General features: G+C 40.0%; 2 protein-coding genes and 1 long non-coding RNA gene across 4 annotated transcripts in view; 1 reads left to right on the forward strand and 2 right to left on the reverse strand.

Annotated features, from left to right (window-relative positions):
• The window catches only part of BDKRB1 (bradykinin receptor B1), a 29865-nt gene extending 7127 nt beyond the window's left edge, over positions 1-22738 (reverse strand). Inside the window, exon 1 of one of the 2 annotated variants that reach the window (XM_083862873.1) lies at positions 22650-22738. The gene's annotated coding sequence lies outside the window, so the exon portion shown is untranslated. The remainder of the gene's footprint in view (positions 1-22649) is intronic. The other variant, XM_083862874.1, reaches the window with a different exon arrangement.
• Positions 1286-22764, reverse strand: BDKRB2 (bradykinin receptor B2). Its single transcript, XM_083862872.1, has 2 exons — positions 22650-22764; positions 1286-4117 (listed from the first exon to the last, which is right to left on the reverse strand). The coding sequence occupies exon 2, from the start codon at positions 4113-4115 to the stop codon at positions 2973-2975; it is 1143 nt and encodes a 380-aa protein (XP_083718998.1). The 5' UTR covers positions 4116-4117; positions 22650-22764; the 3' UTR covers positions 1286-2972.
• On the forward strand, positions 20474-24481 carry LOC310910319. The gene is made up of 3 exons (XR_014590279.1): positions 20474-20691; positions 22223-22379; positions 23937-24481. It is a non-coding gene; the product is annotated as an uncharacterized lncRNA (long non-coding RNA).
• The last annotated feature ends 321 nt before the right edge of the window (positions 24482-24802 follow it).

A 24802-nucleotide genomic window follows, 5' to 3' on the forward strand; every position in this document is an offset into this window, starting at 1 on the left:
AGTTTAAACTCTGGTGCAGTTATTTACAATTCCCAAAGAATGATCCTGGTACCATCACAGTGTGGTAATAATCAAGCCCTACTAACTACAGTTTACATAGCTTGAAACAGCAAAATATGAAGGAGCCAATATAAGCTGAAAAACCAGCAATGTATACTGTTACAAGAATGGAATGGAACGATGATTCAATGGCTAAAGACTGTTTAGGGATTTGGAAGACCTGAACCAAGATCCTAACTCCTCCACTGAAAGCTTCTCTAAAAATAAGCAACTTTCTCCTGTCTGCAGCAAGCACCAGTGGTTTGTGTAACAGCTTTTAAACTCTTAATTTTTCAAGTGAAGCAAATAATCCACTTGAAAAATGAGAGAGTGAAGAAATGAGAATTATTCCTGCATGTAAATGCTGAAGGCCAGAAATATCAATCTGGCTGTTGATATCCTTGCCATTCCTCTGGCCATGGTCCCCACCTCTGGTGGCTGAATGGGGAGCTGGCCTTTTGCATGGCCAAAGCCTTGAGGACAGCTGTGGCAGCCTCAAAAGAGAAGATGGGAGCAGAAGTAAGAGGGGGGCAGGATAAAGAAGAATAAAAAGATATGATTACTCTTCAGCATCTTCAGCTCTGAAATTCTCAGGACAAAGTTTAACCTCATTCTATCAAAAATCCTTCTCATATTTTGTCATGTTTCTGTAAGAACAGGATTGAGCCAAGTGTGACTGGAAACTGTCAGTAGGTCAGATGTAGCTTGGATGTTACCCTTCATTTTTTGGGGTTTTTTTTTTGTTGCATGTATAAATGGTATGTGTGAACACCACAAACGTGTCATCACACTAAGGAGTCAGCAAAATGTGGATTAAATAGTCTGTGAGCTGATACTGTCTGTTCTGTGACGTGTAGAAGCTGCTGCAGGGGCTTTCCATTGTTGCTGGTGTCTGCATAGGACCTTGAGATACCAGCAGAGAAAAGCTATCAAAAATATTTCAGTGGCTACCTTAATTCTGATTTAAACTTCCAAAGGGACTGGGGGTGGTCAACAACAATCAGAAATGGGCCCTGAAAAGAAAGATCTCAAAGTAGTTAAAATTCTGTTGTTCCAGCTCACTTTTCTTTGGTGTAACGGGAAGTGAAGTAAGCATCTGGAACTTCTGAGAGTTGGACTTCTGACAAATCATTCCTTAGTAACAGGATACAGGCTAGAGAAGAAAATGCCAGGAAGTCTCATTTCTCAAAGCACTTTATTTTCTTTTGTACATGCTTACTGCAAAAAAACCCCAAAAGTGCCCATATATTTACATTATTTAAATTAATATGATATTAACATAATGACATTTGTATATTTTACTTCTCAGTACCAAATACTCAGAAACAACTTCCGTTGCCTCAATAACCTCTGTATGGAGTTCCTTTAGTGTAAGGGTTGCATGAACAGCATGCTCATGGATGAGAGAATATGATAACACTGGATATAACAGAAAGCCTTGCAGTGTTTCATCATAGCTGTCCTCATCGCTTCAGACAATAAAAAAGGATGAGCAATAGAAGTATTTATGACATAGGATTATACTGGATTATCAAAGAAAAACCATGGAAATTGCCTATAAATCATATACAGTGATCTAAATTCCATAGTCTTTAAATCACATCTGTACAGTTGTATTTTGTGGTTTAGTTACTTGAAGGTTTAACACAAATTTCCTATCTCAAATGAAATTTATTGCTCCGTTCAAGCTCTGATGGATAAAGACCATGTAGTTGCCGAGTGACAAACTGCATTTCCCTTGGTAGCTTTTAAAATCTGCAACCTTAAGTGCTTTGAAAAGAGCTAAGACTGTTAGTTTCAGCATATCTTAGATCATCTTCCACTCACTTTGGTCAAGGCTCCTAGAGGTTAAAGTGCATACAGACAATTCAGTACACTATGAGTTTTTTATGTGTATAATCAATTTAGCTCAAAGACACAGTCCAATTGGGGAAAAGTTATCTTGTATTAAAATCTCACAGATTAACTCTACAAATGAAGTGTAGGTATTACTAGAATCTGAAAAGGCCATTCTTGAATACTCTGAGCTTTCAAGACCCCTGTTATCTTCAGTTAGATTTCTAGTGTAGTTAGATGATGCTCTCCTTCATATTGTCAGTTTCTTCTGTTTGTGAGATTATACTAGTTGTGCTGAGCTTTTGTGCATCCATTGATTAACATTAATTATGCTTTGTGAATACCAAAAACCCGAGTCTCTGAGCTGAAGTGTAAGCATGAACATAAATAGCATTCACTCACTCAAAAAGAGTGAGTGAATGCTTTCACTCCAAGGTGGAAGGGGTAAAGAATCTTCTGCAAAGAAAACTCAGCTAACTTCATGCAGGCGGGTGAGGTTCCCTTCCACTACTGCTTTACCTTTTTTTCAGCTACTTTTCATATGTGCTTGCTCATGTAAATCTGTAACTAAGCGGAGCAGTTGCAAAGAAAAAATCTTGCCAATGAAAAAATCAGATCATTTTGGATGACTGGAGAGAGAAATTAAAAGCCCAAAAGATGGACACATCTAAAAATGAATCCTACAGGATTCACTTAACAGAACTTACTCAAATACAAGCACCTCCCAGATAAAAAAAATCTTCTCTAACACACTATTATGGGTACCATATGTAGCTGCACAATCCTGACAATAGCTTCTGTACTGGGGCTCCATTCAGAGAATTGTATGTACACCTTAGAAAAACATCCCAAATGATACATGTGCCAAGTATCATTTAGCCATGAAAATGTAAGTAAGCTACAAAATAGGATTCAATCACAAAAAAACATCCAATAACAGTAGAAGCAGGTCTCTTTATGGAATTTCCATTAAGATCAAACCATTGTTTTCCCTGACACAATGAACACTGTTTTCTCTGTGGACCTGTAGCAGATGGATATGAACAGAGACTGATATGTTAGAAGTCTTTCTTCCTTTGAGGATTTCCTAAAATATGCTATTGGGGTAATGACAAAACAGACTTTTTCCTTGAGTATTCACTTGAAATGGAAGTTCTTAAAGTGTTCAGGGAGTTTTCCATCTGCACAGACTGTAATTTTCTGCATCTCCTTGTGAACAAGTTCTTGTAGAATTCCACAGCCTTCTTCTGGAAGTTTTTCCCAACAATCACATACAAGACTGGGTTCAGGCAGCTGTTGCTAAAGGAACAGTATGTGGCTATCTGGGTCAGTATGTCATTGATGTCTTCCAGGCATTTGAGAGTGGGTGAGAAGTAACGGATTGTGTCAACAAATGTGCTGATCTGGAATGGAAGCCAGCAAATGATGAACAGCAGGAGCACAGCAAGGACCAGCATGGTGGCTCTTCTCTCTGTGTGGACCACCTGCATTTTTTGTAGCTCACTGCTTCGTAGGGCTTTGATGATTTGCATAGTGCAATAGGTAATTACACAGAGTGGAATCACAAACCCCACAATATTCAGCAAGCAGTTGTTTGTGGGCTCCCAGTAACTGGCCGGGTAAAGAAGAGCACAGGCTGTGATGTTGAACTCCTCAAAATAATGCAAATTTCGAAACACCATTGTAGGTGAACACATGAGCAATGCACATGTCCAAATTACAAAACAATTCCATTTGGCACAGACGGTTCGTCTCATCCGTCCAAGAGACATGGTTTTCACCAAGGCCAGGTAGCGGTCAATGCTCACTAGGGCCAGGAAATAAATGCTAGAATAGAAGTTCATGGAACTCATAATATTGACGGCTTTACAAAGAAACAGGCCAAAAGGCCAATGAAAACCGTTAGAAATATTAATGGCCCAGAAAGGTAAAGTACAGACCAACAGTAGGTCAGCAAATGCCATGTTTGCTAGGTAAATTTCAGCCACTGTGCAGCTACTCCTGTGGAAACACAGAACAGTGAGCACAAAGGAATTTTCTATTGATCCCAGAACAAATATAAACCAGAGAAATCCAGGCTGAAAATCCTGTAACCATTTCCATACATCTGGACTAACACATTCATATTGTTCTATCTGATGAACTCCTGAATTATTGTGGAAATTTTCTGGACTGACTGTGAGCTCCTGGGTCGTCATGTTGTACAGCTGTGTAACATTTTCAGTTGTGATGGAAACCATTTCTGTGAAGAGAAAAATAGGTGACATGAGATTGCTACATCTAGCTCATTTCTGCAAAAGACACAGTAAGAAAAGCTGTCTTTTGCTTTTCCTAATGTCCTAGAAGCGTAGCTTTTGAACAGGCTTACAGTTCCCTGGGTTGCTCCTCATAGACACTGGGTGTCTGTGGAACATTTTACAGACTGCATTGCTATGGACTGCCTGGAACAATTTTAGGCAAGTAAAACAGAGGGCATGTAGCAACAACAGATATTGTTATGAATGGGTTAAATGGAGAGAACATTTAGAAGCCTTTATTCACTAGAACTGAACTAAAGGACAGGTGTACCTTGTGTCTCAGGTTGCTCATGGTAAAGCTCCTAGTTCCAGCAATATTTTACACTCTCCTCTGTAGAGCAAGAATTGAGTGGAATTCAGTGGTGCTTCCTCCCCAAAGAACACTGTATATTTTACCAAATCTTATGACTCTACAATAAACAGACATTTAGTTTGCCACTCTAGTTTGCATTGAGAACGTTGAGAGATCAGTGTTTGCCAGCAGTGTGCCTTTCTCACTTCTCACTGAAATTTTCTGTGCGTTACAGTCTCTTTCTGCAGCCAAGTCACAGAAGAGATAAATGATGCAACTTTCATGAGGGAGCTCCATTTTAAGAGGTGCACAGTTGACAATTTGGTAGAGACAGTGGCCATCCTATAAGCCAGGACCTGTCTGCAGACAGCCAGCTTGGGTGCAAGAGCACAGTCTGAAAACTAGAATACTGTAAACATTCTACAGATCAGAACAGCCTGAGATCATACAGGGAGCTATTTATGGGCAGAAATGTCAGATGTGTACTTGAAGGTTACTAGAACCAAACAGAAGTTGAGTGAGCAGCATCATTCACTACTGATAAAATGTTAACTGTGTTTTCTTGTTGTGTTACTGGATATTATTCAAATGCAAGATTGGCTTCCCAGATCTCTACCTATATATATCTATATCTATATCTATATCTATATCTATATATATATATATATATCTGGACTGAGTGATGGAAATATTGTTCTTCTTTTTTCAGGTCTTTATAATAACCACTGTTTATATTGTAATTTGATTGGAAGTTTTCAAATATATTTTTAATTAAGACATTTGTCCTATTCAGTTGGTAACTTGGCAGTGAAAAGGGACACACTTGCAATTCTGAAAGGATGAGGTTTCTCACTTGTTTTCTGGTTGCTGGAATTGTTGGCTAGTAAGTATCAGTGTTTAATATGAATACAGAAATTTGGTTATTGGTTGCAGAATTGATGAAAAATTATGATCATATTTTATGTACTTTGTGTTAATAAAACACTATAGCACTTAAATATCTCAAAGTCCGGCTTGCGTGGATGTGAAGGCTACCATTAACAAATTGCATACAGCAGTTTCAAGTGTCCCTTTCTTTCTATGCTGGCACTTTTCACTGTAAAAATACGTAGGAAATGAAATACTAATGGATGGCCAACAAGAGGTCATCTGAGAATGAGAAGTTCTGTTGCCTGATGCAATAATCAGAAACTGTTTCTTCTGCTCATAGTAGGCTGTGAACCAGAAGAAAAAAAAATAAATTGTAAGTGCATTATTTTACACTTTGAAGTTGGATGTATGCACATATTTAATAAGGCAAGCATTAGTAATTCAGAGAGTGGTCATAAAGGCCATGTTGGCTTTTTCTGTGATTTTCCCTTATTACGTTAATTTACATAATTTATTTTAAAGCAAATAGCAGCTCCAAAACTGCATATTGATTTATCTGTATTTTTCTGCAATTAATCTCTTCCAGATTTTGATTTTAGAAGGGAAAGACCTAGAACACTTTAAAATAAGTTAGTTATATCATATTACTCTGGTCTAGGAACAGTGTGCAGGGACTAGTTAGGACGTCACCAAGTCCATGACATGGGGCTTCTGGAAACCTACTTCCTTGGTCCTTAGCTCAAGTCTTTCCATAATGCATGGCTAGAAATGGGGGAGTGAACAAGGTAAAATGTTGTGTTTTGTTCTGTTCCTTTCCCCCACTGTTTTTAAAGAATGTCACATTCCAAGTTTATCCCTTCCCCTTTCCCTGTCAATCCCAATGTATCATTCCCAGCCTCCTCCCCTGGAACCTGTCTGTCATTTGGTCACCCTCCCCAGCTTCTAGAAAATTCATGGAAGGGCGCTGAGTGACAGAAATGGAGGAAATTTCTCCCCTTACTCCCCCACTGACTACCTGGACTGTCCTTCCTACCCTTACCCACTCCCACATTGCCCCTTATTGGTTGTATGTTTGCTCCCTCTCTCTGTACCTCCCCTGTTTATAAGTTGTCGTAATCCTTGTCCTGGGGCTCAGTTGGTGCAGCTCCCCTGAGACTAGTGGCTCCTGCCAGAGTCTGCAATAAATCTTGGATTTCGCCCTCTGACTGAGCCTGACTCCTTCCTCTGCAGGTGTCCCAAGCCTCTCCCGTGACAAGGGAAGGTTCCCTTGGCCACCCCTCTGGTTCTGAAGATCCAGAGGAGTGTCCCCCACATGTCTGCAGTGTCGGGCTAGCCCGGGCAGGCAGAGGCTTCGCTCTCTGTTAGGGACACTGCAACAGTAAAATGTGCTAATGATCAATTTACTAACCCTAATGCTTAGGGTTAAAATGATGTGCTTGATGCTATTCTATTTCGCACAGGAGACTCATTTAAAAGTACATACTTTTTTGATTGTTGAATAATTTATGATTGACAAAGCCATAGCTTAGAGAAGGCAGTGATTTGCTGTTTTCTTGTCATATTTTGGTGAAAATAAATGTGATCCTTTCACACATTCTCCAGAAATACTGTCTGTGGAAGATGCAAGACAAGGCTAATATCTCAGCAGGGACTTTCAATAAGATTTTGTGTGGTAGTCTTGATTGAAGTACTGCCCAGGTGAAGTAATCTATCACTACCAATTCTGAGGGACCCCTGTTCTGGGGACCCCTGAATTTGCACCTGATGAAGTTCACGTCCTGTTGTGAGTTACCTCCTCTTTGACAGACTATAAAACCCACTGTCAGTCATTATCTCATGTTGTTCTGGAGTATTTTTTAATAACATTGGGAACAAATGACAAGGTTTTGATGGAGAGTGTTCCAGGGTGTCCTGTGTGGGAGGCAGTCACAGGCTGGACAGTGCTGGGGGCAACCAGCCCTGTGCCTCTTGCAGACACTGCCCTCACCCCAAGGCAGGAAGGCTTTGGGGTTGCCCATGGGGGATACTTTGGGTGTTGGCAAGATCCTGCAATGCTGCAAATGAGGAACCCTTGCAGGGGAACTGGGAAGAAGGGGTTAATCAACTGTTGGATTGTCATAACAGGCAGATGGAGAAGGACTCCAAACACATGGTGGTTGCCAGTGCCATAGCTTAAAACCCTGAGGACTGGGCAGTCACCAGGGCACCTTGGTGTCTCCTGCCAAACTCATGGGATGTCCTGCTGCTGTTCAAGGACTGTCCCACACATAGGGCACTGGAGGGAGCAAGCCAGAAGACAGGCATGAGTTAATCAACAAGCCAAGAATAACACCTGGAGTCTAGCAGAGTGCTTAATCCTAAAATGTGGGAAAATCTCCATGTTACAGCAATACCTGCTGGGACCTAAGGAAGTTCTTGAAAGAAAATGAGAGGAATGTGTTGAATTGGAATAAAAAGTCCACTAACGATCAAGAGTTATGAGCTAAGGAACGGAAGCATAGGAGAAAAAAGGTCAGAGCTGAGTTAATGCTGCTACTGGGTTAATGCAAGCTCTGGCACAGCTTTACTCCCCAGATGGGATATGCTGCTTCAGGTGAATGTTTTTCCCCATCTCTTTTGGGTCTGGATGAAGCCCTGCAGCTACTGAGCTCTCGACTCTATTACTGGACTCTTAGTATTGCTGCTGGAGTTAATCTTTCTTTGTACTATGCTAAACATTTTCATAGAGTGGATAACTAAATATCTCCTGATGGCCTTAGTCATGTCTTCTACAAGAAAAAATTCTGAAATGTGTAATAGGAGTTCAAGTTATTTCAATGTTACCTGCAGGAATCTATTCTGTGGGAGTAAGAGAGACTTTGTAACATATATTTTACAGCTGTTGTGACTTTGCTGATTACATGCTTTGCAGAAACAAGGTGTGAAATTTGTAATTAGTATATTCTGAGATTGTCATAATATTGACCTTGCTAATTTAGCCCTCAGAGACAAGAGGTGGAGCCTAAAACAGATAAATGCTGTTATGATGTTAACTGCTATAATGTTGTTTGCTGGAGCAAAAGAGAGAATATTAAAAAGCATAGGTACACAGTCCTGATGTTTTCCTACTCAGTTTAATTTGAAGCACAAATGATAGAGTGGGCTAAAGGCCCCTCTAGTCTTCTCTAAAGGAGGAATTCTTCAATGGATGATCATGCACTATGAAAGTTGCCTAGAAAGCAGCCTTATTCTCCATTTATTTCAGGGATTTCTTAGCAAGGCCGTGTGAAGGATAGATATGACACCCAGACTGTAGCATACTTAGCAGAATTTTACAATTACCTGGTTTGCTTTAAGTACTGTCAGTGGCTAAATGTGTTTTTAGATACATGCATGCCATACATGCAATACAGCTCCACCTACAGCTGGGGGTCAGTGGCACAGAGGAGAGGAAAAGCTGGGAGCAAAAATATGTGTTTGAATGAGTGGCTGCAAACTGAGAGGCACTGGCTGACTTCTGACATGGTGATACTTTAGAAGACGTGTTAGCTGCAGAAAGAACTATTAAGAGCCATCCCAACTTCTCCTCTGACTCTCTGTTTCTCTGTAGAGCCCAGCCTGCTTTGACACTTTGTATGTGTCCTTTCCTCTGAGCCCAGTTTGAGAAGCCAAGTGTCCCCTGGTGGTGCCTGTTTGCCAGGCAGCCTTGCTTCTTCATACTTCTATAAAAGTTACAGTAAATGTAACACAGGAGCTGCCAGAGCCACGAGAGGAGAAAGGGTATTTGCCTGACAGATCTGCTGTGGCTGAAATAGGAAATAGCAGGAGTTTAAAAGCTGCTGTAGGTAAGGGGGGTCTTCTGCAGTGTGGTGTGTGCAAGGAAGCCTGGAAGTCCTGCTGACTCCATGTGAGTACCACTGCTGCCCTCAGGAGCTCAGAGTGTAAATCTGATAGACTCAGCAAGTTGCTAGGAGGCTGTAGTGATGTCCCCAAAAACTGCCTCATTTGTGACCATCAGACTCATGGTCTTGTAATCCTCAGAAGCGTCAAAGACCCAGCTGGAAAAGCCCAGAGTAGCATGGTTTGATTTTGTAGCTGACCTAGCTTTGGGCAAGGGGTTGGACTACAGACCTTCCAACTCACATTATCCTAAATTCCTTAATTTGCACTTCTTGTGCTAATAAATGAAAATTCCAGTTGGATTAAGGCCAACAACAACAACAAAATCATAGAATTATGGAATGTCTTGGGTTGTGAGGGATCTTAAAGATCATCCAGTTACAACACCCCTGCCACGGGTAGCTCTGATTACCTATAATTCGCATTGTAATATTTATAAATGCCACATGTTGTTGTAATAAGTAAGTAGTAATTTTATTAAAATTACTTTTAAAAAGTGAGTGGATTCAGTATCCCCTGTGAAAATTTCTTAGATGGGCTGTTAGGAGGCTACATGGGCACATCCAGTCAGTGGTGAGCATGAGGACTAGATGGAGCACTCTTGCCATAAAGGTTTAGTTGCAGTTTTGTTGCATGTGTTAACTCAGTGAGTTGTCCTTCAGAGCTACGTACTCTTGTATGGAAATTTTTCACAGATCTTGGCCTGTACAAAATATCCCAGGAAAACAGTGATACACTGAATGAGGACATTCTTTTTGCAGAGCAAGGCTGCATCAAAGCATAATTAAATTAAAAAGGGAAGGATATAAGCAAATAAGTAATAGGAAATGCCAAATGCATTAAACACTGCTCTAGAGTTGTTACAAAACATATCATAGCAAGGCACAGCTTGGATGAAGGAATGAAATATGAAGATAAACAATAAACCCTCTGCTAATATTAGGGAGGGTTTTTCAATAAAATAAAGGAGGTCTGCAACTGTGGAGCCATCAAGAACTGAAAATGTGATACATAAAAAACATGTGCATGCTGATGTGCTCACAGCAACAGTTCCTTAAGTTAAATGTAGACCTGAATAGCATTTAGTTTTCCATAAGATTTCTATTATGTTGATGCTGTGGAGCTTTTCCTGTCTCTTTTGTACATGATACATTAGTATATACAGTAGAACTACCCCAAAGTAGTTCTCAGCCACTTTTATAATTGTAGTTCACAAGCAGAGAAAGAAGTTTAATTCCAAGACTAACTGCTCTGAAAACAGGTATCACTGCCTTTCTTTTCTTCCTTTCCAAAACTAACTGCTCTGAAAACAGGTATCACATCCTTCAATTTCTGCTATTCATACAGCTTAGAAAGTTTAGGCTGTTTTAATTTACAGTTATTTTTTCCCCATCTCCAGCTTTCTCAAGACAATTTATGTCTATGAAGAAATGAAGTATATGAAGGTCTTAAATCTAAGTGTTAAACAAATAAAAGTCACTTTTTCCTCTCTTTGTAGTCATTAGACAGATGAAAGATCTATTTCTGAATCTCTATTCTGTTTAACTTGGAATAAAATCTGAAAATTGGGTGATTCACATGCCTGTATACCAAGAGGCCACAAGCTTATTGAATGATGTTGATTGAGAGTATTTATCTTTATGAAGCTATTTCCAGTTAGTATAAATGCTTAAATAAATACTTAATCTGAATCTTCCATCTTTGGAAATATCATCAGTTTTGAGGTTTGCAATGTCAATCTCACAACTCCTTCTCCCTCTCCTTGTGAATACTTTCTGCTCTTTTTAATTCTTCAGGATTTTGATCTTCTTGGACCAGCCCAACTCCTTCTCCCTTAGACTTAATGTGACTCTGCTCCACAGCCTGGTGTCCCTGAAGCAGGATGATAACTTTCTGACAGTAACAGCAAAGTGCAGGAATCTTATGCAACACAAGTCACAGCTGGATCTACACTTCTTCTGTGTGTATTGTAGTGTGTTTGCACAAAATGTTTTGACAACTAAGAAGGAAAATATTCAAACAGGAGAAAACTGACCACAGGCTCACTCTGCAAGGCTGGCAGGATATTATGGTTTGTTTCTTTTGGCATTTCCCATGTGAGAACAGGTAAGGTTAACCATGAGTAGTCATTGTCCAGACCTCAGCCAAAAACTAGCATTTAGGTTAGTGTCAGGAGAGTGAGAAATCTAGGAGCTGCAGTAGGATTGGGACTGCAAAAGCACTGCAGGAATGAAGAACAGTCATCCACATGAATTCATCCTTGGGAACACTTTCATGGGAACCATGCATAGAGTAAGATTCAGCCCACATCTAGAGTTCAGGTCAGGCTTAGGGGACTCACAGGCTATGCCTGCTCTTTCAGAGATAGCCCTGTCAGGCCTTTATCACTCTTCTGACGCTGTCTTATCAGTCCTCTGTGTTCTCCCGTGTATGTGGTATTGGGTCAGCCTACTTTTGCATATTGCTATCTTGAAATTTGTTGTTAGCATTTGCTTTCAGAAAGCTCAGAGCATAACACTGAGCTTAAGGTCTGCAGCCATGTCTGACTTGTAATCTTTTGGGTTTTGTTTACTTGATTCTCATATTTGGTTCAAAACGATGTTTTGTATTTTCTGTTGTTAGCTAGAAGGCCTCCTGCAAAGAGTAGCTATGATCAGGTTGTGGTTTGCTTACATTTTTAAGATTTGCAGAGTTTATGCTTGACATTGGATTTGTTCCTGAGAAGATGACATATTTTTTAACATAATTTATTCCAGTTCCTAGCTGGTTCACTGCCTAGTTTGATAATATCTCCCCTGGTTGAACTGTCTTGCAAGCCAAACTGCACATTTGTACTGCAAGAGAAGAAGCCAAAGCAGTGCTTGGAGTGAAAGCAACATGCCTTGGCCCCAGGAACCTCACAGGGCTCCCTACTGGGTGTCAGTGACTGCTGGGAAACCCTGTCTTGTCCTGGGGCAGAAATCTTGCATGTCCTTTAACACTTTTGCACTATTGGTGTCTGACTACAAAGCTGAATGACCACAGCTTGCACAAATTAACTGAAGTATAAAGACATAAGAGACTATAAACTTCCTGAATTTTATAATATGACATGTAGATTTACCAAGTTGGAAGAATGTCAAAGGTGGTTGTATCTACTCCCCGGAGCTCTGCAGGCACCACAAGAATTCTCTGCTGTAGACAAGAGATTGATGTACCCCATCACCGCTACAAAATTAAGTGTTTAGCACACTAGCATTGTGAGACCAATTTAATATCCATTGCAGGAGTCTGATACCATGTGAAATGGCAGGTCTGATGGTATCAAACAGTACAATGTGCCTTTCAAATGGCAGACAATATCCTGAGCCCAGTGAATAGCTAAGGTATCCATTGATAAAGAAATGAAATACTAGTGATCATATCAAGAGTAGCTTGTGCACTTAGATTACATTTCTTTCTTAAAGAGAGAATTTCCTGCTTTAGAAATCAGCCTTTCCTGAAACCCTAAATAGCTCAAAATAGCTCAAATCTATTACAAGAACCAGACCTAAATCAGCTAAGCTGGAAAAGAAAAAGGTGAATTTTCACCTTTCTGATAGCAGCTTTTGGGACATGGGCTGAAGAAGATTAACTGTTTCTGGTGTGGGTCCTCAAAACTGGTCTTGGGTTCATCTAGTTTAGTTACAGTCTTGATCTCAGTATGAAAGACAGGAGAGCACTGATGAACCATACCAGTGACATAAATTGCTTGATAACTTCATTACAGAGAACAGTAGGAATGTCCTGCAGAGAGAAGTGGATGATATTAGTAAAGTCTCAGAGGTGGAATGGTAAGAGGAAAAGGCTCTAAGTCTTGAAGCACATCAGTTCTCCAAGAATATTACTTAGTCATGCTCTTTTATTCGCCTTGCTGTAGTGGAGGCACAGGAGAGCTGTTCAGCAGTGTACAAAAGGCTCCTTCACTGACATGCATGTGGATGTCCTCTAAAGCTTTGCTCTTTGATGCATTACTCCCAGCAGACCTCTTCAGCTCAGTTTAGCCACACCTTTCTCTTAGCAATTGAAATACTGCTCTATTCCCTGGGTAACAGCATTAGGTTCTCATGACTATGTAAAATGTGAAGGTCTAATGGCCTAGTTGTATTTGTCAGTATTGGTCCCTCTGAGCATTAATTATTTAATGGAGAGATTTGCCTTTCATATGAACTGGCTCTGTGCCCTGAAAGCACTTTACTTCTAGCACCTTGAGGACATTTTGGCAGCCATTTAGGAAAAAAGGAGATTTGCCATCTCGAGTGCCTCCAGTCACTATAATATTTACATTGTTGTCATGTATTTGCAATAACACAGCATTTCCTGCACATTTTCACCACTGTCTTTCACAGGTGTGGCCTTTGAGGAGCAACCAAGTGTCTACAACAGCAAAGAGACCTCAAAGATGATCACAGTATGTGCGGATGACTTGCTGTTGTCACAAAGTCTAATAATGATTTCTTTGACAGCTACTGCTTTCCTCAATTCTTATCATATAGGTTACTGAAGATTTTACTCTGCTATAATTAACAAAAACATAAAAGATGTTTTAACCTGTCACATTATGTCTGAAGATCACATTTGCAACTACACAGTCATCCCTGCCAGCAGCTGGACATGTTTCAGTCACTACTGCTGTTTCCATTGCTGAGCCACATATTGATGGCTCTGAGCAAGCAGAGGAGTCCTTAGCACAGAAGGCATCACAGGCAAAACCTGTCCTCCCTATAAATCAGTAATAATGCCTTGTGTTTTCTTAATGCCTTTCACCACAGGGATATATGGACAGCTTCGCTGGGTAATGGCACAGTTCCAAACAGCACTTCAGGCTCTGACAACAGAATAGGTTAGAAAGTATCTAACTATAACTATATAATGCTTAGGTGAATGTATAGCTTTAATTTCAAACAAGTGAAATTCAGAAGAGATGACAATTACCCAGGTTCAGGTTAGCACCTCTAGTGCATGGGTTTCTGAAGGTCCTAGTTTCATTTAGAACTTCTGACAACAGCTACACTAAACTATAAACTCAGATTTCAACCTTCTGAATAGGTTAACTTGTGGATCATCACAGAGCATTGCTGATTTGTGTCATGGAAGGCAATACAAATGTGACATGATACTCAGTGTCTAAAAACCAGGTTGTTTTTATTAAAGAATTTGAGGGGTTTATTTGTTTATTTTAAAATTCATATTGTTTTAAAAACTAAAATCAGAGTGTGGCAGTGCAAGCAATGGTGAGTTCCCTTCTCAAGGACAAGCCTAGTCTGTAATGTGGTTCACTTCTTAAATGATAAACTTCAGAAAGCCATTTTGCCTTGTCCTACCTAGGTCAAGCACATCCTCATACGTTGTTGTTTCTTGAGCAGCTGGGACAGTCATTTCATATTATTTTCGTGTATCTGCTCCTCACTTTGCCAGTATATGAAGTATTTGCAAAGGGAAAGAGGTCAGTTTTCAGATAGCATAGTTAGAAATCACCATACTCTATATATTGTGGAGAAAAGCTCAAAACCAAAAGTACCTGTTAGAAATGGTCTGTAATTCACATTATAGTGAACTTGTATTGCAATTATCTTGATAGTAACAGCAGATAAAAATTAAATATAATCCAAATGGAGCCTATTTTTCTACTGAAAACCCAGGGGAACTCTAATGGCAACAGTCCTTTAGTGGGAATGCACCCTATTTATTAGAACCTAAATGTTCAAATACATGCTGATAGGGATTTGATGGTTGAACTGTTCCAACATTATATGACTTTCAAGACTGAGAGATCTAGAAGGTTCTGAACACTCCTCCAGCCAAGAAGTAGTATACTTTACAATGCTGATTTACAACAGTCAGTGTTTGGATTGCATTTTTAATTTTGCCTTTTCATGCTTTGCCAATGTTGAAATTAAATTGTGTATTAATTTACTGTTATCCCTTTGTTAGCAACAGGAGATGACAGAGCCCTGCTGGAGCCTGGTACAGACAGTTTGTTTTTCACTCTTCAAATACAGGTTCCGAGCACTGGTGTTCACAAAGAAAATATGTCCTATATGCTCTTTCCAGAATGTCAGACCCAACAAATAAGTACAGGGTAACAATTTAGCTATAGAGACAGATTTCCTTAGTAAATGCCACAGCTCCTTCAAAGAACTATTGTACCCAAAGCTAACAAAAAGTTAAAGTTTAATGTCTTTGTCATTGACACAGGCAGCGGGGTCAAGTGCACTCTCAGCAAGTTTGCCAACGACCCAAGTTGTGTGATGAAGGTGGCTGACACACTGCAGGGAAGGGATGCCCTGCAGAGGGAAAGAATTCCACCCAGAGAGAAGGGGTATTTGAGAGGTGAGCCTGCACAAACCTCAGGAGGTTCAACAGGCCAAGGGCAGGGTGCTGCCCCTGGGCTGGGGCAACCCCTGATATCAACACAAGCTGGGATGGAGAGCAGCCCTGCCAAAGAGGACGTGGGGGTCTGGTGGGTGAGAGGCTGGAGAGGAGCCAGCAATGTTCAGCTGCAGCCCAGAAAGCCAATTGTGTTCTGGGCAGCATCCAAAGCAGAATGACCAGCAGGGTAGGGAGGGCACTCTGCCCCCCTGCTCTGCTACAATTGCTGGATCATGTTCTCTGGTACCTCAAAATCACATATTACTACAGCTATGTAGGAGATACTTTTTAAAGTGTTGGAGGAGGGGAGTTTTCAATTCCTATTAAAATGACTATCAAACCAGAAAAGTTCTGGAGAAACTGATTTTAAAAGAAAGAATTTTCACAAAAGATTTGGGTAATATAACAGAAAATATTTTAAAGATGTCATTTCATATCTTGAACAAAGGAGATGTACTGACTGCTCACAGTTTAACAGGTAACCCAGATCCACTCTTGCTCTCTCTGGCCAACTAAGAGTTTAATATTTTTACAAAGTGGAGTAGTTCCAAATAAAACCCAACAAAACCCAGAGACTGCAAGAGCCCAATTCACTAAAGTTTATCCCTCAGGCACTTGCTTGAGAAGGAAGATGCCTCTTTCAAAATCCCTTATCAGTGCTCCCCACTCCCAGGCAGATTTATCCTCTGTATGTGTATTTTTTCCGTGGTTTGTATTCTTCCTTTTGTTAAAAATGTCAAGACCCTTCACCAATTTTTCTCTGGTACAGAAATGTTGCCTTCTGACCAGCTTTGTTAATTTTGAAAAATACTCTGATTTAAGTTAACCATGTCACACTTGACCTTGTGTACCACCACTGTAGAAAGGAAAGCTCTGTGTAGAATAGTGCACGACAGTTTTCTGCAGCAGGGAGCAGAGGCTCATGGCAGGATGTCAGGACAGGAACAAATGAAGGGAAAATGAGTGGATGTGAGTTCTGGAGGGGAACATTATGCTGCTAAAGGAAACAGAGGAGAAGCACTGCTGTTGGGAAGAAAGATGAAGAAGGAGAAATCTTAACGTTGAAATGGAAGGAAGGAAAGAAGGGAAAAAGAGAGGTTTAATTTCCTAAGAGAGTAAAGGGTTCTAAACCAAACAATGAATAAGGATTCTTGCCTAAGTCAGGTATATGCCAGGCTTAGGGGAATATTGCGGTGTGGACACCAGAACAGGGGAGCTTTATCTGGGATTTTAATTTAAAATGTTAGAAAACTTAGGTAGTTTACAGTTTGGACCCATATTTTAACCAGCTTCAAAATAGTCTAAAATCTGAAATTGTTTGATTCTTGTATTTAAAGTCAAACTTCTAATTGATTTTTTTAAAGTTATTTGACCAGAGTACATTTATTCTAAGGCAAATTTTATTAATATATCCCGTTGAACCCTTTTTTAAAAATCACACAAGTGGAAACTACTTAACCTGTCTGTAGAAATACATGATGCAAAGAGTAGAAGACTCCAGGAGTTCCAGATGTCTCATACTGCACAGTCATGACCTGTAGTATGATTTAAATGCTGATTTGTAGACTATATCTATTGTAAAAGAAAATGAATAGCTGTCTTTTATATTTCCAAAAAAGATTGTTCCCAAAATGTTGCAGGAAACACTTACAGAAAACTGACTCCACTTTGTTACTTCTACTTCCTTCTACTTCTGGGAAATGCCCCTTTTGCTGACCCAGCTGACTGGAATTTATGAGCTATAAAGTGACAATTCTAAAGAAAAAAAGCAAAAGTTTCTCAGAGGAAAGATACAATCATAAGATGAGGCACACACTTGTCTTATGTGACCTGCCTCCACATGCTGTTTTAAAAAAAATGTGAGTGTTATAAATTAAAACTCCTGTGGCCAATATCCCAGCCATTCATGAACTGCATTCATGTCTGATTCATTATGACTCCTTTAGTCAGATTGCACTAGGATCATTTTGAAAATGAACTTGCAACTCACAGAGGAGAAGAAAAAAGTACAGGTATGGAGAAAGCTCTTAAGTTTTAAACTGGTTCCTTTGTTCTGGTAAATACTATTCCAAACTCTTTGTCTTATTTGAATTTGCTATTTACTGTAAATCTATACACAGATTACAGGCTTGGAAGCAGATAACTTCTTTTGCTTATTTATCTGCCCATGAAGGATAGTCCCAGTTCCTCATGACTTGGAAATTTTGGCATTAACTAAGAGAAGAAAAAAGATCCTTGCCCAGGCAATGAAAAATAAATTAAAAAATGCAACTGATATTTTGATCCTGATAGATGCACACATCAGAAATGTCTAATGAGAATATTTGGTGGTTGTTTTGCACAATGCAAAAAATCTGAGAGGAAAGTTATGGAGGTTCCATGTAGGATTGTCCCCTAGCAACAGGTAGAACAGGGCGGATGGATATGCAAACGAACATGTATTTTACTTCTCTGACAAGATTCTAATAATTCTAAATATGTGTTTGTTAGTGTATATATGTATGTTTGTGTGTGAAAAGAAAGAGAGGAGAGAGAATTTCCACAAAACAGACACTTTCTGGTCACCTTCAGTGCCTCACACTGCTGTTTTGCTGTTTACTCAGGGGGAGAGTGGCTTGTGTGCATTCTGCATTCCCAGCACTAGTAGGACCAGGCACAGGAAACCTTTCTAGGTGATGCCAAGGTGAACAGCCATCTGCGAGCTGGTCTTGTACGGGTAAAACAGGATTCTGCATGAGGAGCACGTGGGAGGACTCCTCAGAATACAAACAGTGTCAGGTGGGTTTGTGTTGGATGACTTTATCTGAAGAAATAAAGAAAGAAAAATTCATCCTTGAGCTCAGGTATCAGACAAAGATGAGACTGTTATGATAAACAACCTGATGACACTAGGCTGATTGTAAGATTCATTGGCTGAATACAGTGTCGAACTGAAGCTGTACAGTTACAGTGGCTAGAATTTGACTTTTGGGGCATATCATGTGTCCCAGAGCAAGGTTTATCTGTTGTGATAGGTAAAGGAATAGCTATGGCATACATTTCTTTGTAACCTCCTAATTTCACAGCTAGGAAAATCAACTTTTCACAGATCTTTCCCTCTGGAGACTGAGGCCAGAACAAGAGGATGTGTCAATGATACTTTTTTTAAGCAGGCTACCAGTGAGCAAGTTGCTCATCTCTGTTGATATATCCATAAGACCTTTTTTTCTATAATCTGTCATTACTCTGCTGATGCTGATTTGGAGGGCACTGCAAGCACTCAGTCCAGCTGAGGATCTAGCCTGTGTAGTTATGTGTATCTCTTTTTTCTGTGCCTCCATCTGTTTGTTTTCTTGGTGAGCTGTTTGCTGCTTTCTAGCAGGTAGGACTGGGAGCGCAGCTCTGGAGACACTGCCTATACTGTCTGTGCTATGCTGATGGCCGGAGGCCTTAGGGATAATCAGTGTGCAAAAGTCTTGCAAGCTACAGGGACAGGCTGTGCCTCAAGGCGCTTCTAATCTAAGCAGAATCCAAATATAATACAGAGTATAGAATGTAACTGATTACAGGGAAAGACTGCTGCAGAATGAGGTGAGAGGTGCAGAGAGATGAGCCAAAGTCTAGCAAACCTACTGCAATATTTCTGTCATCCTACTTACTTGTTTAAGGTTCAGGTCTCAGCTTTGAATTATGAAGGCTTAACAGTTGCTTTTTGTAAAAATGCTCAAGTCACTTGATGAAACACTTGCAGTGTTATTGTCCTGCCCTCTACCTGTAGGGAGTTTATCCTTCATGTCAGGAAAGGGTCACATTGTTGTGCTCCATGTGTGTGGGTAGAAGGACCTGCTGTCCTTCTTTCCTAACCCATGACACTTCAGAGCAGCAGCCCTCCAGTCAGTCAGACAGCTGACAGGAAATCTTATTACCATGGCAAGGGGACAGACCACCTCGACACTGGGGTGTGGCCCCAAAGGGGTTATTCCTTTCTGCCAAGACAGGAACACTGCAGGAGGAAAAGCACCTATGACCAATTCTGCCTCTGGGCAAGCATGCAATAAATCCTGTTAATGTTAAAAAGACCTGGCCCTCTACCATGTTTCACTCACTTTATTTTGGTGGCATTTAACTGTAATCTCAGATTAAATGAATGGGAAAAATGGATTTCTGTATTTTGACAGCTCCATTCTCTGCAAATTAACCACAGTCTGAACTGTGTCTTTGCAATACTATCACCATTCTGGCATACCTTATTGTTTAAAGCTACTGAATCTGCAAACCTGGATGATCAGATTTGCTTGCAGGGATCACACAAACTGGCCCAACTTTTCTGAATCAAGCTGAAGAGTTAACATGCAGGAGACTTAAATATAGCACAGCAGCAAAAGTAAGTCAAACCCACCCTTTCAAGAAATATCAAAAGTCATAGAGTGTTTTGGTGAAGTTTGATGTAGGAGCTTTGCCACAATGTCTGCATGCTTTGGACTTGCCTATCATCAGACTGAAGAAAAGTGCTCTCAGCAAGCAACTTTGCTCTTTCTGTTTCTCTGGTCTGTATCCCATTGTGCCTGTTCTCCCGCATTTAACTCCTAAGTGGGGTGTTGGACCACCACCATCCCTCAGTGCCAGTTTATGAGCTTTATTTCTAAGTAAACGAGGTGTCACCACTGTGGTGATCACAAGCAGTCACAGCTTGCTCTGTGTGAAGCCAACCTGCGGGTCTCAAATTAAAGCACTGCTCTCCTGCCCTGTGCTCTCCCCCTGCAGCTGAGCCTGTCTGCCTCGGGGCTGGCACAGCACTGGGATGCCCTCTCCTCCTTCTCCTCCCTCCATCCCTGCTCAGGGCACCCAGCCCAGAGGAGAAGCTGGTTCAGCCAAGCGCCTGCCACCCGTTTGTGAGTCAGCACCCAAAGACTGCTCTAGGGCGTGATTCCTTGGCAACTGCACATTCCCAAAGCCCAGAAAGGGATGGCAAAGGACAGCTTTTGTCTCCACTTTAAAGTACCCTGTTCTTTTACAGCTGTGTATCAGCCAGGCAGAGGCATAACTTTCCATCTCAACGTATGAAATATGCTAAATGCAAGAAGGAAGGAAGATAAGCCTTTTGATAAGGTAGGGGGAAACTCATCCGTATGGAGTACTTCAGAAGAAGGTTTAAAAAACCATGAGATAGGAGAACAAGGCTTGTGAATACTGTTAAAGAAAAGTGGATGTTTGAGCTAAATGGCATTTTTCACTGATTTTTCTAACTTTGCATTGATTAGCATTGCTAATGGGTTCAGGTGTACTTCTGCAGTTGATTTGGTTACTGAGGGGGAATTTGTTTTGAAAGCAAAGCTCTAATCCCTGATAAGTGTTCCTAGCCTTGTAATATGATTTTTTTTCTACTGTGACTTTAAAAACAGTGGAATTTGATTGCCTAATAGTTTTTACACCCTTCTTTTAATGAAAAACAGATTATCAAACACTCGCCATTCTTAAACAATAAATTTTAGGGTCTTCATAATGAATGTTCTACAATTTACCCAAATTCCTTTTGTTTTCTGCCTGGGAAAATACTTGAAATATTAAATAGCTACAAGAATTTTTAAAGCTGTTTTCCTGTATGTTTTCCTGTTTTCCTGTTCAAGGATGGCATGCTTAATTCAGGAAGCTCTAAGTCAGTAGGAAAGGTGGTTCTTTTGTTAGATTGTCGGTACAAAATGTTCAGGTAACACTGAGTAACTCAATCTTGTTCTCGCATGTCCTCGGGGGCAATAAAAAACCTGACAAAGATTTTCTGGAGATGTCTCTGATCTGCTATTCCAAGGTCTTTATTAACTTGGGTGTATTTATCCCTTCTGTTTGTGTTTTCACTATTCACACTGAAAACAAGACAAACATATTTGGAAGTCTATAGATGAACCTGGAGTGCTAAGACGCTTCTCTTAATTTTTTTTCTTAATGATTGTACATTATCAGAGACCAGATAAAAGTCATATGATTGATATTAGTCAATATGCAGATACTCCAATCTTAGAGGCTCATATGTGAAAATAGAGATTTTTTTAACCTAGATAACTGTCCTCTAGTTTCTAAGAAACTACTGTTTAAGATAAAAGTGTATCTCTATCTTAGGAGACAGCATCTCTTAAGATTACATACAAAATATTAAAACAAGAATTCTAATGGCTAATAATTTGAACACTTTTGGCTTTATGGCTATTTGCTATTACACTAAGACTGCTTGGGACACTGAGTAATGGAAAATGAAAAGCTAAAAGTATAGCATATATTTCAACCTTTGTCTTTTTTGTTATTCTAATTCCAATACCACTACTAAGCTCTTTGTTTTCATCAGCACCTTAAAAGTCAAACTCCTACTGATTTTTTTTTATTTGCATACATTCTTTTAAAATGAAACTAATAATATAGCTAAAATTTCTTCCAAAATCTTTCTTCTTTGTAATATAAGTAAAAGTTTCAAAGGTTTAGCCTTTGGCATTCAATCAGTGCAGATGAGACAGATTAGCAGTGTAAGGTACACACACACGCACTTCCACATCCTGCCCAACAAAGTTTACAATCAAAATAATAAACAGAGAAAAAATTATCAGTATGCACAGAAAAGAACTGACTCTGGTTTCTCCCTCCTGTTCTGTAGGTAATTTCTCAGCCAAAACCAAAGCTAGTTGCTTATATTTTCTGATTATTTTTGTGAGATGAAAGAAACGGTGCCCATGGTGTGATTACAGACATGAAGTGTCATCTGGATAGGAGAAATCCTTACCCTCCAGTACACGGGACACTATCTGTGGCAGGTGAAGTACCCTGTGGCTTTGATACATTGGATACTTTGAAATAAAGCATTTTTCTGTAAATATTATAGCTCTGCAAAACTCAACAAGTTACAAAACCACATTAGCAAAAATTATCTTTCCCCTCCACTTTCCTGGAACAATAATATCAGCTTGCTTGTCACTGAACCAGAAACATATTAAGAATTCAATAAGTGGTTTCCAAGAAGCAACAAACCACACTGAATTAAATAGTAAGAATTTTTCATATGAAAGAGAAGTGACAAAACATACCTTGACTGAAAATTCACCACTGAGCAGATACAAATGAGTGAAGTGCAACACGTCTCTGGGAACAGCTCCTTCTCTACTATGAATGAGTCTAACTTCTGGTTTTACTGCCCCTCCCTGAACACAGCAGACTCATCGCTCTGTTGATGACATCATATTCCTGGATTTTCTCCCATACTATATTTTAAAAACAATGTTTATCTACTGTATCCAGTATGAGACCACTGATATTTTAATATGGGTGGCAAACAACACAAACACAGCTAATATACTGATGTTCCCCAGAATGTGTATAAAACAGTCCTGTGTTTGTACAACAGCTTCCAGAATTGTGCATGAGCATGCACGCACAAACACACAGCTCTTATCCTGGTTTGGGGTAATGATGAGCACATTTTTATTTTACTGGTGTTAGATCTAAACAAGCCATCTTTCTGGAGGACTTGGATCTTTAAAACAGAAAAGATCAAAGATCTCATTTACAGTCTAAGATATCTTTTTCCATGGGAAAAATTTTAGTTTGTATTCTAGAAGACACTGCTCGTCTTCTCAGACTACTTGGTCTGCTGAGAACAAGTACAGAATCCAAATACCACTTAAATCATCATTTGGACCAAAATGTCTTCAAGGCTATGGATGAAATCTCTACATGAAACAGAATTGTAGCCAAATACCAGAGCATATCCTTTTACTTATACATTGACTTTTATTCTGGATGTCACATAATTAACAGAGAACTAATGTTAGACTGTTTATTAGAGGTGTAAATGGTTTTCCTGTAATATTTATGCAATTAAACTGAAATCTGAAATGGTAACCATGGTTGCAGAATTCCACATCTTCATTCAAAGGTGAATTGAACAGAGAAAAGAACAGTCCACTCCCTTAGTTTGCCAAAAAATTCTAGTTCTGAAAGTGAACTTTTTATTTTCTTTCTTTTTCTCGGAATCTATCATATTTCATGCTCAGTACATTTTCTGTCTTTATTGGAACTAGTTGAGTCATGCTCTACTATCAGCAACACCTCTCCTTGATTTGTCCCTGATTTCCCTGCAGCAGTTCCAGTTTGGCTGTGTGATCTGAGACTCACAATCTCAAAGATCACCACTCCACATGTTTTTTTCAGTACTTTTTTAACTCCTTATGCACTTGAATAAAAATTTTAGGACTATCTCTAGATTTTGGTTTATTGGCTGGTTGTGTATTTAATATTAAATATTAACATAATTTTGCAAATAAAATGCCTCAAAATTCTGCTTTGTTTTTAAGACAAATTTTATGTGTTCGTAGGAGGAACTCTACTGGCTCAATTGTAATGATGCAATAAAACCCAGCTATGGCCTGATCTACTCAGCTGCACCTGAGGAATGTGGATAACTTCTGGAAGAGCATGAGAAGTAATCTACAGCTTTTTCAGGAGGCTGAGGCTGGTGTTGGCAGCAGCCAGTCTGCTATGGAGGCTTGCTGAATAGTGAAATAAATGTATGCAGTCATCTCAAAAGCTTCAGACAGGCAAAGCTCTGCAAGGCAGGAGCTATTAGTCTGTACATACAACCAGGGCTGCCCCATCCCAGATGCAGAATCCAGCACTTTTCCTTGTTGAGCTTCATAAAATTGATGATTCCCCATCTCTCTAGTTTGTCAGTCTCTCTGCAGGGCCTCTCTACTCCTGAGGGAGTCGACAGCTCATCCCAATTTAGTGTTGTTGGCAAACTTAGTATCCCTTCCAGTCCTCTGTCCAAGTAATTTATGAAGATGTTGAAGAGCACAGGACTGAGGATGGAGCGCTGTGGAACCCCACTGGTGACAGGTCCCCAGTCTGATGTCACCCCATTCACTACTGATGTCTGATGTCACCCTACGTGCCTTTGTACCTGACCTGTGGGCCAGTTGCCCACCCAATGTGTAACATGATTATTCAGCTGTCAATGGACATTTTGTTCAGAAGAGCGTTGTGACAGTAGCAAAAACATTGCTGAAGTCCAAAAAGATTATGCCTACTGACTTTTCTAGACCAAGTAGGTGGGTCAACCTGTTGTAAAAGGAAATCAGGTTTGATAAGCAGGACTTTCCTCTCATGAAGTTGTGGTGGTTGTCACCAGGGACTGTATTGCCTTTCAGGTGTTTTTCAATACCTCCCTAAGTAATCTGAGAGG

Source organism: Zosterops lateralis (assembly GCF_965231275.1).
Source record: "Zosterops lateralis genome assembly, chromosome: 6".
Classification (NCBI taxonomy): domain Eukaryota; kingdom Metazoa; phylum Chordata; class Aves; order Passeriformes; family Zosteropidae; genus Zosterops; species Zosterops lateralis.